Source organism: Cherax quadricarinatus, chromosome 89 (assembly GCF_038502225.1).
Source record: "Cherax quadricarinatus isolate ZL_2023a chromosome 89, ASM3850222v1, whole genome shotgun sequence".
Classification (NCBI taxonomy): domain Eukaryota; kingdom Metazoa; phylum Arthropoda; class Malacostraca; order Decapoda; family Parastacidae; genus Cherax; species Cherax quadricarinatus.
The window spans coordinates 10,925,669-10,941,000 of NC_091380.1; the positions used below are offsets into that span (position 1 = coordinate 10,925,669).

The 15,332-nt window shown below is 43.2% G+C and overlaps 1 protein-coding gene across 2 annotated transcripts in view; it reads right to left on the minus strand.

Annotated features, from left to right (window-relative positions):
- The window catches only part of Rcd6 (Reduction in Cnn dots 6), a 136,196-nt gene that overhangs the window by 28,866 nt on the left and 91,998 nt on the right, over window positions 1-15,332 (minus strand). For both annotated transcript variants that reach the window (XM_070104183.1, XM_070104182.1), the window contains 2 exons: window positions 7,275-7,370; window positions 5,296-5,358 (listed from right to left, as the gene is read on the minus strand). In XM_070104183.1, the coding sequence (XP_069960284.1) occupies window positions 5,296-5,358; window positions 7,275-7,370 (159 nt within the window). The remainder of the gene's footprint in view (window positions 1-5,295; window positions 5,359-7,274; window positions 7,371-15,332) is intronic.

Here is a 15,332-nt window from a genome sequence, read left to right on the forward strand (position 1 = left end):
GTAACACCAGTACTCACGTTAAGAGTGGCTCTCACAACATAGAAGGTCAGGTCAACTACACCAGTACTAACACTACACCAGTAGTAACACCAGTACTCACGTTAAGAGTGGCTCTCACAACATAGAAGGTCAGGTCAACTACACCAGTACTAACACTACACCAGTAGTAACACCAGTACTCACGTTAAGAGTGGCTCTCACAACATAGAAGGTCAGGTCAACTACACCAGTAGTAACACTACACCAGTAGTAACACCAGTACTCACGTTAAGAGTGGCTCTCACAACATAGAAGGTCAGGTCAACTACACCAGTACTAACACTACACCAGTAGTAACACCAGTACTCACGTTAAGAGTGGCTCTCACAACATAGAAGGTCAGGTCAACTACACCAGTACTAACACTACACCAGTAGTAACACCAGTACTCACGTTAAGAGTGGCTCTCACAACACAGAAGGTCAGGTCAACAACACCAGTAGTAACACTACACCAGTAGTAACACCTGTACTCACGTTAAGAGTGGCTCTCACAACATAGAAGGTCAGGTCAACTACACCAGTACTAACACTACACCAGTAGTAACACCAGTACTCACGTTAAGAGTGGCTCTCACAACATAGAAGGTCAGGTCAACAACACCAGTAGTAACACCAGTACTCACGTTAAGAGTGGCTCTCACAACATAGAAGGTCAGGTCAACTACACCAGTACTAACACTACACCAGTAGTAACACCAGTACTCACGTTAAGAGTGGCTCTCACAACATAGAAGGTCAGGTCAACAACACCAGTAGTAACACTACACCAGTAGTAACACCTGTACTCACGTTAAGAGTGGCTCTCACAACATAGAAGGTCAGGTCAACTACACCAGTACTAACACTACACCAGTAGTAACACCAGTACTCACGTTAAGAGTGGCTCTCACAACATAGAAGGTCAGGTCAACAACACCAGTACTAACACTACACCAGTAGTAACACCTGTACTCACGTTAAGAGTGGCTCTCACAACATAGAAGGTCAGGTCAACTACACCAGTACTAACACTACACCAGTAGTAACACCTGTACTCACGTTAAGAGTGGCTCTCACAACATAGAAGGTCAGGTCAACTACACCAGTACTAACACTACACCAGTAGTAACACCAGTACTCACGTTAAGAGTGGCTCTCACAACATAGAAGGTCAGGTCAACTACACCAGTACTAACACTACACCAGTAGTAACACCAGTACTCACGTTAAGAGTGGCTCTCACAACATAGAAGGTCAGGTCAACTACACCAGTACTAACACTACACCAGTAGTAACACGAGTACTCACGTTAAGAGTGGCTCTCACAACATAGAAGGTCAGGTCAACTACACCAGTACTAATACTACACCAGTAGTAACACCAGTACTCACGTTAAGAGTGGCTCTCACAACATAGAAGGTCAGGTCAACTACACCAGTACTAACACTACACCAGTAGTAACACCAGTACTCACGTTAAGAGTGGCTCTCACAACATAGAAGGTCAGGTCAACTACACCAGTACTAACACTACACCAGTAGTAACACCAGTACTCACGTTAAGAGTGGCTCTCACAACATAGAAGGTCAGGTCAACTACACCAGTACTAACACTACACCAGTAGTAACACCAGTACTCACGTTAAGAGTGGCTCTCACAACATAGAAGGTCAGGTCAACTACACCAGTACTAACACTACACCAGTAGTAACACCAGTACTCACGTTAAGAGTGGCTCTCACAACATAGAAGGTCAGGTCAACTACACCAGTACTAACACTACACCAGTAGTAACACCAGTACTCACGTTAAGAGTGGCTCTCACAACATAGAAGGTCAGGTCAACTACACCAGTACTAACACTACACCAGTAGTAACACCAGTACTCACGTTAAGAGTGGCTCTCACAACATAGAAGGTCAGGTCAACTACACCAGTACTAACACTACACCAGTAGTAACACCAGTACTCACGTTAAGAGTGGCTCTCACAACATAGAAGGTCAGGTCAACTACACCAGTACTAACACTACACCAGTAGTAACACCAGTAATCACGTTAAGAGTGGCTCTCACAACATAGAAGGTCAGGTCAACTACACCAGTACTAACACTACACCAGTAGTAACACCAGTACTCACGTTAAGAGTGGCTCTCACAACATAGAAGGTCAGGTCAACAACACCAGTACTAACACTACACCAGTAGTAACACCAGTACTCACGTTAAGAGTGGCTCTCACAACATAGAAGGTCAGGTCAACTACACCAGTACTAACGCTACACCAGTAGTAACACCAGTACTCACGTTAAGAGTGGCTCTCACAACATAGAAGGTCAGGTCAACTACACCAGTACTAACACTACACCAGTAGTAACACCAGTACTCACGTTAAGAGTGGCTCTCACAACATAGAAGGTCAGGTCAACTACACCAGTACTAACACTACACCAGTAGTAACACCAGTACTCACGTTAAGAGTGGCTCTCACAACATAGAAGGTCAGGTCAACTACACCAGTACTAACACTACACCAGTAGTAACACCAGTACTCACGTTAAGAGTGGCTCTCACAACATAGAAGGTCAGGTCAACTACACCAGTACTAACACTACACCAGTAGTAACACCAGTACTCACGTTAAGAGTGGCTCTCACAACATAGAAGGTCAGGTCAACTACACCAGTACTAACACTACACCAGTAGTAACACCAGTACTCACGTTAAGAGTGGCTCTCACAACATAGAAGGTCAGGTCAACTACACCAGTACTAACACTACACCAGTAGTAACACCAGTACTCACGTTAAGAGTGGCTCTCACAACATAGAAGGTCAGGTCAACTACACCAGTACTAACACTACACCAGTAGTAACACCAGTACTCACGTTAAGAGTGGCTCTCAGAACATAGAAGGTCAGGTCAACTACACCAGTACTAACACTACACCAGTAGTAACACCAGTACTCACGTTAAGAGTGGCTCTCAGAACATAGAAGGTCAGGTCAACTACACCAGTACTAACACTACACCAGTAGTAACACCAGTACTCACGTTAAGAGTGGCTCTCAGAACATAGAAGGTCAGGTCAACTACACCAGTACTAACACTACACCAGTAGTAACACCAGTACTCACGTTAAGAGTGGCTCTCAGAACATAGAAGGTCAGGTCAACTACACCAGTACTAACACTACACCAGTAGTAACACCAGTACTCACGTTAAGAGTGGCTCTCAGAACATAGAAGGTCAGGTCAACTACACCAGTACTAACACTACACCAGTAGTAACACCAGTACTCACGTTAAGAGTGGCTCTCACAACATAGAAGGTCAGGTCAACTACACCAGTACTAACACTACACCAGTAGTAACACCAGTACTCACGTTAAGAGTGGCTCTCACAACATAGAAGGTCAGGTCAACTACACCAGTACTAACACTACACCAGTAGTAACACCAGTACTCACGTTAAGAGTGGCTCTCACAACATAGAAGGTCAGGTCAACTACACCAGTACTAACACTACACCAGTAGTAACACCAGTACTCACGTTAAGAGTGGCTCTCACAACATAGAAGGTCAGGTCAACTACACCAGTACTAACACTACACCAGTAGTAACACCAGTACTCACGTTAAGAGTGGCTCTCACAACATAGAAGGTCAGGTCAACTACACCAGTACTAACACTACACCAGTAGTAACACCAGTACTCACGTTAAGAGTGGCTCTCACAACATAGAAGGTCAGGTCAACTACACCAGTACTAACACTACACCAGTAGTAACACCAGTACTCACGTTAAGAGTGGCTCTCACAACATAGAAGGTCAGGTCAACTACACCAGTACTAACACTACACCAGTAGTAACACCAGTACTCACGTTAAGAGTGGCTCTCACAACATAGAAGGTCAGGTCAACTACACCAGTACTAACACTACACCAGTAGTAACACCAGTACTCACGTTAAGAGTGGCTCTCACAACATAGAAGGTCAGGTCAACTACACCAGTACTAACACTACACCAGTAGTAACACCAGTACTCACGTTAAGAGTGGCTCTCACAACATAGAAGGTCAGGTCAACTACACCAGTACTAACACTACACCAGTAGTAACACCAGTACTCACGTTAAGAGTGGCTCTCACAACATAGAAGGTCAGGTCAACTACACCAGTACTAACACTACACCAGTAGTAACACCAGTACTCACGTTAAGAGTGGCTCTCACAACATAGAAGGTCAGGTCAACTACACCAGTACTAACACTACACCAGTAGTAACACCAGTACTCACGTTAAGAGTGGCTCTCACAACATAGAAGGTCAGGTCAACTACACCAGTACTAACACTGCACCAGTAGTAACACCAGTACTCACGTTAAGAGTGGCTCTCACAACATAGAAGGTCAGGTCAACTACACCAGTAGTAACACCAGTACTCACGTTAAGAGTGGCTCTCACAACATAGAAGGTCAGGTCAACTACACCAGTACTAACACTACACCAGTAGTAACACCAGTACTCACGTTAAGAGTGGCTCTCACAACATAGAAGGTCAGGTCAACTACACCAGTACTAACACTACACCAGTAGTAACACCAGTACTCACGTTAAGAGTGGCTCTCACAACATAGAAGGTCAGGTCAACTACACCAGTACTAACACTACACCAGTAGTAACACCAGTACTCACGTTAAGAGTGGCTCTCACAACATAGAAGGTCAGGTCAACTACACCAGTACTAACACTACACCAGTAGTAACACCAGTACTCACGTTAAGAGTGGCTCTCACAACATAGAAGGTCAGGTCAACTACACCAGTACTAACACTACACCAGTAGTAACACCAGTACTCACGTTAAGAGTGGCTCTCACAACATAGAAGGTCAGGTCAACTACACCAGTACTAACACTACACCAGTAGTAACACCAGTACTCACGTTAAGAGTGGCTCTCACAACATAGAAGGTCAGGTCAACTACACCAGTACTAACACTACACCAGTAGTAACACCAGTACTCACGTTAAGAGTGGCTCTCACAACATAGAAGGTCAGGTCAACTACACCAGTACTAACACTACACCAGTAGTAACACCAGTACTCACGTTAAGAGTGGCTCTCACAACATAGAAGGTCAGGTCAACAACACCAGTACTAACACTACACCAGTAGTAACACCAGTACTCACGTTAAGAGTGGCTCTCACAACATAGAAGGTCAGGTCAACAACACCAGTACTAACACTACACCAGTAGTAACACCAGTACTCACGTTAAGAGTGGCTCTCACAACATAGAAGGTCAGGTCAACTACACCATAGCTGGAACTTATTCTCTGCAAAAGGTCAATGACAGGAAATAATTATATAACTCATGATCCATTAAATTTACAGTGGACCCCCGGTTAACGACCTTTTTTCATTCCAGAAGTATGTTCAGGTGCCAGTACTGACTGAATTTGTTCCCATAAGAAATATTGTGAAGTAGATTAGTCCATTTCAGACCCCCAAACATACACGTACAAACGCACTTACATAAATACACTTACATAATTGGTCGCATTTGGAGGTGATCGTTAAGCGGGGGTCCACTGTATTACTAAAATAATGTTTTAGTTAACCATCAACTCTGAAAATTTATTAGCAAAATATAATAGTCATCCTCACTATTTAATTTTTATTGGCAAATTATCATGGTTGTCCCTTAATTAATTTTTATTGATAATACGTATATCATAGTTATCCCTCAATTTTGAATTTTTTTCAAAATGTTATAGTTATCGCTCAGTTTTGAATTTATATTAATAAAATATAATAGTTAACCCTTAACATTGAAATTTATATTAATAAAATATCATAGTTAAGTCTTAACATTGAAATTTATATTAATAAAATATCATAGTTAACCCTTAACATTGAAATTTATATTAATAAAATATCATAGTTAACCCTTAACATTGAAATTTATATTAATAAAATATCATAGTTAACCCTTAACATTGAAATTTATATTAATAAAATATCATAGTTAACCCTTAACATTGAAATTTATATTAATAAAATATCATAGTTAACCCTTAACATTGAAATTTATATTAATAAAATATCATAGTTAACCCTTAACATTGAAAAAATAACAGTAATGCAACAGTAATATTACTGTACCTATTATAACAGTAGCGATAACAGTAATGCAGCAGTAACAGTAAGACAACAGAAGCAATAACAGTAACAACAATAACATAGCAGTAATACAACAGTAACAGTAATACAACAGTAACAGTAATACAACAGTAACAGTAAGACAACAGTAGCAATAACAGTAACAATAACATAACACAACAGTAATACAACAGTAACAGTAAGACAACAGTAGCAGTAACAGTAACAACAATAACATAACAGCAGTAATACAACACTAACGGTAAGACAACAGTAACAGTAAGACAACAGTAGCAATAACAGTAACAACAATAACATAACAGCAGTAATACAACACTAACGGTAAGACAACAGTAACAGTAAGACAACAGTAACAGTAATACAACAGTAACAGTAACAGTAACAACAATAACATAACAGCAGTAATACAACACTAACGGTAAGACAACAGTAACAGTAATACAACAGTAACAGTAAGACAACAGTAGCAATAACAATAACATAACAGCAGTAATACAACACTAACAGTAAGACAACAGTAACAGTAAGACAACAGTAGCAATAACAATAACATAACAGCAGTAATACAACACTAACGGTAAGACAACAGTAAGACAACAGTAGCAATAACAATAACATAACAGCAGTAATACAACACTAACAGTAAGACAACAGTAAGACAGTAACAGTAAGACAACAGTAACAGTAAGACAACAGTAGCAATAACATAACAGCAGTAATACAACACTAACGGTAAGACAACAGTAAGACAACAGTAGCAATAACAATAACATAACAGCAGTAATACAACACTAACAGTAAGACAACAGTAATACAACACTAACAGTAAGACAACAGTAACAGTAAGACAACAGTAGCAATAACAGTAACAACAATAACATAGCAGTAATACAACACTAACGGTAAGACAACAGTAACAGTAAGACAACAGTAACAATAACATAACAGCAGTAATACAACACTAACGGTAAGACAACAGTAACAGTAAGACAACAGTAACAATAACATAACAGCAGTAATACAACACTAACAGTAAGACAACAGTAAGACAACAGTAAGTACAACTTACCCAGTGTGAGAAGGTCATGAAGGTCACCATGATCATCTCAGGGAAACACAACAGTGCTATGGTGAACAGCCACAACAGTAGTGCTGACTTCCGTTTCTGTTGTGGGAACAGTAACAATTAATCTCTCTCTCTCTCTCTCTCTCTCTCTCTCTCTCTCTCTCTCTCTCTCTCTCTCTCTCTCTCTGTCACACACACACACACACACACACACGCACACGCAATTAGGGGGCATATGATAACGACATACAAAATACTGAGAGGAATTGACAAGGTGGACAGAGACAGAATGTTCCAGAGATGTGACACAGTAACAAGGTGACACAGTTGGAAGACACAGATGAGTCACAGGGATGTTAGGAAGTATTTCTTCAGCCACAGAGTTGTCAGTAAGTGGAAGTGATGTAGTGGAAGCAGGATCCATACATAGCTTTAAGACGAGGTATGATAAAGCTCATGGAGTGGGGAGACCGAGTAGCGGCCAGTGCAGAGGCGGGGCCAGGAGCTGTAAATCGACCCCTACAACCACAAATATGTGAGTACACACACATGGAACAGTGACTCTCTGACCGCGAGTTCTAACCCCACCCTTGGTATAGTTTGTCTACAGTCATCATAGGTAAGTTGATCAGTGAACAAACTTACAAACTTCTGCAGTGTGAATGTTATAACATCAAGTGTATTTTAAAATTTATTAAATCTGAATGTGGGTGCTTACTGGCAGGTGTGTGAGGGAGGTAACAACAACCTGGTCAGTCTTGACACAAACATGGTGTTGTTGTAACTACGGTTAATATCGTTAGTTTTTAAGACCATAATACTCAATACCAACTTATTGACGAGAAAAATAAAAACTTAAATGTATGATAAAAGCCAGAGAGAGAGTTACAAACTGAAGGAGGTACAGAAGCCACCCCCAGGAGACTCCATTGTTGTGCAGACATCACTTGTGTAAACCATACCACGGGTGGGGTTTGAACCCGCGACGGTCTGGAGTTTTGAGACTCTTTGACCGCGGGTTCAATCCCCACCCGTGGTATGGTTTGTTTGCAATCGTGTCATTACGATTTCGTGAGTCGAATCACTTGTGTGGCAGCAATATTGGTCGGTGTCTCAAGTGTGTCTGGCACTGCTGGTTGTATGTTATACCATCACTGTCTCCCTAACTTTCACTGCCACCAGATAGATAGTGGTAACTCTCATAATATTTAGTAAGTTATTTAAAAACCTTCAGAAGGGTTGTGTAGCCTAGTGACCCCCCCCCGGGTTTCTCAAAGAACGACAGGCTAGTATAGGCGCACACACACACACACACACGCACACACACACACACACACACACACACACACACACACACACACACACACACACACACACACACACACACACACACGCACACACACACACACACACACACACACACACACACACACACACACACACACACACACACACACACACGGGGCACCTTGGTTTCAGAGCTCAAGGGAATGTCGTACGAGGAAAGGTTGAGGGAAATCGGACTGACGACACTGGAGGACAGAAGGGTCAGGGGAGACATGATAACGACATACAAGATACTGCGGGGAATAGACAAGGTGGACAGAGATAGGATGTTCCAGAGAGGGGACACAGGGACAAGGGGTCACAACTGGAAGCTGAAGACTCAGACGACTCACAGGGACGTTAGGAAGTATTTCTTCAGTCATAGAGTTGTCAGGAAGTGGAATAGCCTAGCAAGTGAAGTAGTGGAGGCAGGAACCATACATAGTTTTAAGAAGAGGTATGACAAAGCTCAGGAAGCAGAGAGAGAGAGAGAGAGGACCTAGTAGCGATCAGTGAAGAGGCGGGGCCAGGAGCTGAGTCTCGACCCCTTCAACCACAATTAGATGAGTACAATTAGGTGAGTACACACACACACACCAGGAGCTGAGTCTCGACCTCTGCAACCACAATTAGGTGAGTACACACACACACCAGGAGCTGAGTCTCGACCCCTGCAACTACAGTTAGGTGAGTACACACACACACACCAGGAGCTGAGTCTCGACCCCTGCAACTACAGTTAGGTGAGTACACACACACACCAGGAGCTGAGTCTCGACCCCTGCAACTACAGTTAGGTGAGTACACACACACCAGGAGCTGAGTCTCGACCCCTGCAACTACAGTTAGGTGAGTACACACACACCAGGAGCTGAGTCTCGACCCCTGCAACTACAGTTAGGTGAGTACACACACACATTATACTCTAGAACTGCAGACACATTCATCACTTTCAAAACTACAGTTAGAAAACATCTTATCTCCCTGATCCACCCCGACAACTAACTACATGATAACAACCTGGTGGTTCACAATTACACTCACTCACCCACTGACTATAAACCCAGAAATACTAATCTTAATCTTAAAATAATAAATCCTAACTAGTCATAAGTTTGCCTATGATACTCCAATATAGACACTTTGTATTGTGCCAAAACAAAAGCATTCACATTGCTAAACTCACAATTTATGATGTAGTCACTTAGCCTTAATACCATAATCTGTAAGGATTTAATGTTAAGAATTAATCTAAGTCTGCTCGAAATGCCTAGCCATGCTAGGTGTCCTAGTGACCCCCTCTGTAATTAGTATTTTATAACATGTAAACCACACAATATCCAAAAACCTGTAGACCCCAAATTGTAACCCTTATAAAGAATAAACTTGATTTAATTTGATTTGAAAGCTGAAGGAGCTAGAGCATCCTAACAGGCTAAAAAAATGGGATCTCAAAAGGGAGGACGTAAAGGCAAGGGAACTGATGATGGCTGATCTGAAAAGGAAAAATGAGTAGAATGGCTCAAGAACAAAATGGAACAAGAATGGGAAAAAAAAGGTTAAATGAGCTTTGCAATAACATGCTAGAGAAGACATCTGCAGAGAGCAAGAAGTGGGAATCATGAGCTGTAGTAACTGAGGCAAAGATATAGAGACTGGAGGAAGAAATGAATGTACTGAGGCAGGATATAAAGATGGGGTCCAAAAGGAGCAAGGTTACTGAAATGGGAACATCATCAGGCAGCGAGGGGACTGAAGGAGGGGATGGAGCTAAGAAGTCTTTTGCAGCAGTAATATCAAGCCATCAGGGTGCCTGGAAGATAAGGGAAGCAACAAAGGAGATAAATCAGATCCAGAGATATGGAGGGAAAAGAAATGGGAAGAAGAGAGGGAGACATCAATAATTATTCATGAGGTTCAGGAGGCTGAAGGGAAGATGTATGATGAAAGCATTGGGAGGAAACAGAGATTAAGGACATCATAGCAATAAGAGGAGAGAAGGACATGTCACAGGTAGAAAATTTTCACAGACTTGGGGGGGGGGGTATTTGAGGGAAAACGAGCAATCAGACTGACATTCAAGACAGACGTAGCATGGAACAAGATACTACAACAGAAGCCACTGTTAAAGGACTCTCCAGATTATCAACAAGTGTAACTCATTCGAGACAGAACACAAAAGGAAAGGGAACATCTGTAAGTGAGAGCAAGACGAAACCACAGTGGACAGAGAGACAGGGCAGGCAACGACAGACAGGAAAGCTCAGCCTTTGGGGGAACATTAAATACATATGTTTACAGAAACCCCTCAACCCCTGTCACCACATATCAACCAAACACAATAACCATAGCCACCAACCCCCTAAGCACTATTTTCCAAATCACAGCAGCCTCCCATAATGTTATGCCCTCCCCCCACCCTCTCAGCCTGCACCTTCCTCTTCCATCTCCCAAAATTCAGTAATGGAAAGGAAGCTAAAAGTATGGTACACCAGTGCAGATGGAATAAGAAATAAGAGTGAAGAGTGGCAAGAACGCATCATTGATGCATCACCTGACATCATAGCACTAACAGAGACAAAATTTACAGGGATGATAACAGATGCAATATTTCCACCTGCATATGAGATTATGAGGAAAGACAGAGCAGAGGAGGGAGGAGGAGTAGCACTACTCATCAAAAACCAGTGGAGTTTTGAGGAAATGGAAGTAATAGACAGAAGGAAAACAGACGACTTCATTGTAGGAACACTTCAGACTGGGATCCAAAGGTGATGATAGCAGTGATGTATATCTTGAATAGTTCAGACATAGGGGATATTACACACAGACAGTAAATGAAATGATGGAACTAGTGGCCACTAAGTGTAGGGAGACAGAAGTTTATACCAAAGAGTAACAGAAAAAATGGTAAGACCAGAGTGAGCCCATGGTTTAACTAGAGGTGTAAAGAGGCCAAAGCCAAGTGTGCTAGAGCATGGAAAAGGTATAGAAGGCAAAGGACTCAAGAAAAGGAGCTGAGCAAAAGAACCAGAAACAAATCTGAACCAAAGTCATTATACAGTCACATTAGGAGAACAACAACAGTCAAGGACCAAGTAATCAGGCTGAGGAAAGAAGCAAGGAAGCTCACAAACAGTGACCAGGAAGTATGTGATGAACTATACACAAGATTTAGAGAAGTATTCACAACAGAGACAGGAATGCTTACAGCAAACCCTGGAGGTAGGGTGCATTAGCAGGTGCTGGACACAATACACATAACCAAGGTAGAGGTGAAGAAACAGCTAGGTGAACTAGATACCTCAAAGGCAGTGGACCCAGAGACTGGTGCAAAAATTAGAGGAGCAGGCAGGAATAACGGGGAAAGTGCTGCAGTAGATCAGGGAATACCTGATAGGAAGGAAACAACGAGTGTTGGTACGTGATGAAGTGTCAGATTGGGCGCATGTGTCAAGTGGGGTTCCACAAGGGTCAGTCCTAAGTCCGGTGCTGTTTCTTGTATATGTGAATGACATGGTGGAAGGAATAGATTCAGAAGTGTCACTGTTCGCTGATGATGTGAAACTGATGAGGAGAATACAAGCGGGCGAGGATTACATGGGGATCTGGACAAACTACAAGTCTGTCAGTAAGTGTAAGGGAAGGATACAGAAGACCGCAGATGGAGTACAGTTTAGGAGATCAGAAGCTGCAAACGTCACTTAAAGAAAAGGATCTTGGGGTAAGCATTATAACGAACATGTCCCCTGAGGCACACATCAATCAAATAACTGCTGCAGCATATGGGAGATTGGCAAACCTGAGACTGGCGTTTAGACATCTGAGTAAGGAGTCATTCACGACATTGTACACAGTGTACGTCTATACTGGAGTATGCAGCGCCAGTATCGAACCCTCACCTAGTCAAACACGTCACGAAATTAGAGAAAGTGAAAAAATTTGCAACACAATTAGTCCCGGAACTGAGGGGTAAGTCTTATGAGGAGAAGTTAAGGGAACTCAACCTGATGATACTAGAGGATAGGACGGAGAGGGGAAACATGATAACAACGTATAAAATACTGAGTGGAATTGACAAGGTGGAGAGGGATCGAACGTTTCAGAGATGGGATACAGAAACACCGGAACACAGTTGGAAGCTGAAAACTCAGATGAGTCATAGGGATGTTAGGAAGTATTTCTTTAACCTTAGAGTCGTAAGGAAGTGGAATAATCTGGAGTGTGAAGTAGTGGAAGCAAGTTCCATACATAGCTTTAAGAAGAGGCATAAAAAAGCTTATGGAGAAGAGAGTGAATTAGTATCGACCAGTGAAGAGAAAATGGAAGGAATAGATGAGACAGGAGAAAGAGACTACATAGCAGGTACACTTCAGTCTGGGGAACACAAAGTGGTCATTGCAGTGATGTATAATCCACCACAGAACTGCAGGAGGCCAAGAGAGGAATATGAAGAGAGCAACAGAGCAATGGTGGACACACTTGCTGAGGTGGCAAGAAGAGCTCACTCCAGCAGAGCAAAGTTGCTGGTTATGGGGGATTTCAACCACAGGGAGATTGACTGGGAAAACCTGGAGCCACATGGGGGTCCCGAAACATGGAGAGCCAGGATGTTGGACGTGGTGCTGGAAAACCTCATGCACCAACATGTTAAGGACACTACCAGAGTGAGAGGGGAGGATGAACCAGCAAGATTGGACCTTGTGTTCACCCTGGGCAGCTCAGACATTGAGGACATCAAGTATGAGAGTCCCCTAGGAGCTAGCGACCACGTGGTTCTGTGCTTTGAATACATAGTAGAGCTGCAAGTGGAGAGAATAACAGGAGTAGAATGGGAAAAGCCTGACTATAAAAGAGGGGACTACATAGGGTTGAAGAACTTCCTGCGGGAGGTCCAGTGGGACAGAGAACTGGCAGGAAAGCCAGTAAATGAAATGATGGAATATGTAGCAACAAAATGCAAGGAGGCAGTGGAAAGGGTCATTCCCAAGGGCAACAGTAACAACGGGAAGACCAGAACAAGCCCCTGGTTTACCCGACGGTGTAAGGAGGCAAAAACAAAGTGCAATAGAGAATGGAAAAAGTACAGAAGGCAGAGAACACACGAAAATAGGGAGATCAGTCGCAGAGCCAGGAACGAGTACGCACAGGTAAGGAGGGAGGCCCAGCGACAGTATGAAAATGACATAGCATCGAGAATCAAGACTGACCCGAAACTGTTGTATAGCCACATCAGGAGGAAGACAACAGTCAAAGACCAGGTGATCAGATTAAGGACAGAAGGTGGAGAACTCACAAGAAATGATCAGGAGGTATGTGAGGAGCTGAACAGGAGATTTAAGGAAGTTTTTACAGTAGAGACAGGAAGGGCTGTGGGAAGACAGCACAGAAGGGAACATCAAGAGGGAATATACCAACAAGTGTTGGATGACATACGAACAACTGAGGAGGAGGTGAAGAAGCTCTTAAGTGACCTTGACACCTCAAAGGCGATGGGACCGGACAACATCTCCCCATGGGTCCTTAGAGAAGGAGCAGAGGTGCTGTGTGTGCCTCTAACCACAATCTTCAACACATCCCTTGAAACTGGGCAACTACCTGAGAAATGGAAGACAGCTAATGTAGTCCCCATATTTAAGAAAGGAAACAGAAACGAGGCACTAAACTACAGACCTGTGTCTCTGACATGTATTGTGTGCAAAGTCATGGAGAAGATTATCAGGAGGAGAGTGGTCGAACACCTGGAAAGGAACAAGATTATAAATGAAAACCAGCATGGGTTCATGGAAGGCAAATCTTGTATCACAAACCTCCTGGAGTTTTATGACAAGGTAACAGAAGTAAGACACGAGAGAGAGGGTTGGGTAGATTGCGTTTTCCTAGACTGCAGGAAGGCCTTTGACACAGTTCCCCACAAGAGATTAGTGCAGAAGCTGGAGGATCAGGCACACGTAAAAGGAAGGGCACTGCAATGGATAAGGGAATACCTGACAGGGAGGCAGCAACGAGTCATGGTACGTGAAGAGGTATCACAGTGGGCGCCTGTTACGAGCGGGGTCCCACAGGGGTCAGTTCTAGGACCAGTGCTATTTTTGATATATGTGAACGACATGATGGAAGGAATAGACTCTGAAGTGTCCCTGTTCGCAGATGACGTGAAGTTGATGAGAAGAATTAAATCGGACGAGGATGAGGCAGGACTGCAAAGAGACCTGGAGAGGCTGGACATGTGGTCCAGTAACTGGCTCCTCGAATTCAATCCAGCCAAATGCAAAGTCATGAAGATTGGGGAGGGGCAAAGAAGACCGCAGACAGAATATAGGCTAGGTGGACAAAGACTACAGACCTCACTCAGGGAGAAAGACCTTGGGGTGACCATAACACCGAGCACATCACCGGAGGCACACATCAACCAAATAACCGCTGCAGCATACGGGCGCCTCGCAAACCTGAGAATAGCGTTCCGATACCTTAATAAGGAATCGTTCAAGACACTGTACACTGTGTATGTTAGACCCATACTGGAGTATGCAGCACCAGTCTGGAACCCACACCTGGTCAAGCACGTCAAGAAGTTAGAGAAAGTACAAAGGTTTGCAACAAGGCTAGTCCCAGAGCTCAAGGGAATGTCGTACGAGGAAAGGTTAAGGGAAATCGGACTGACGACACTGGAGGACAGAAGGGTCAGGGGAGACATGATAACGACATACAAGATACTGCGGGGAATAGACAAGG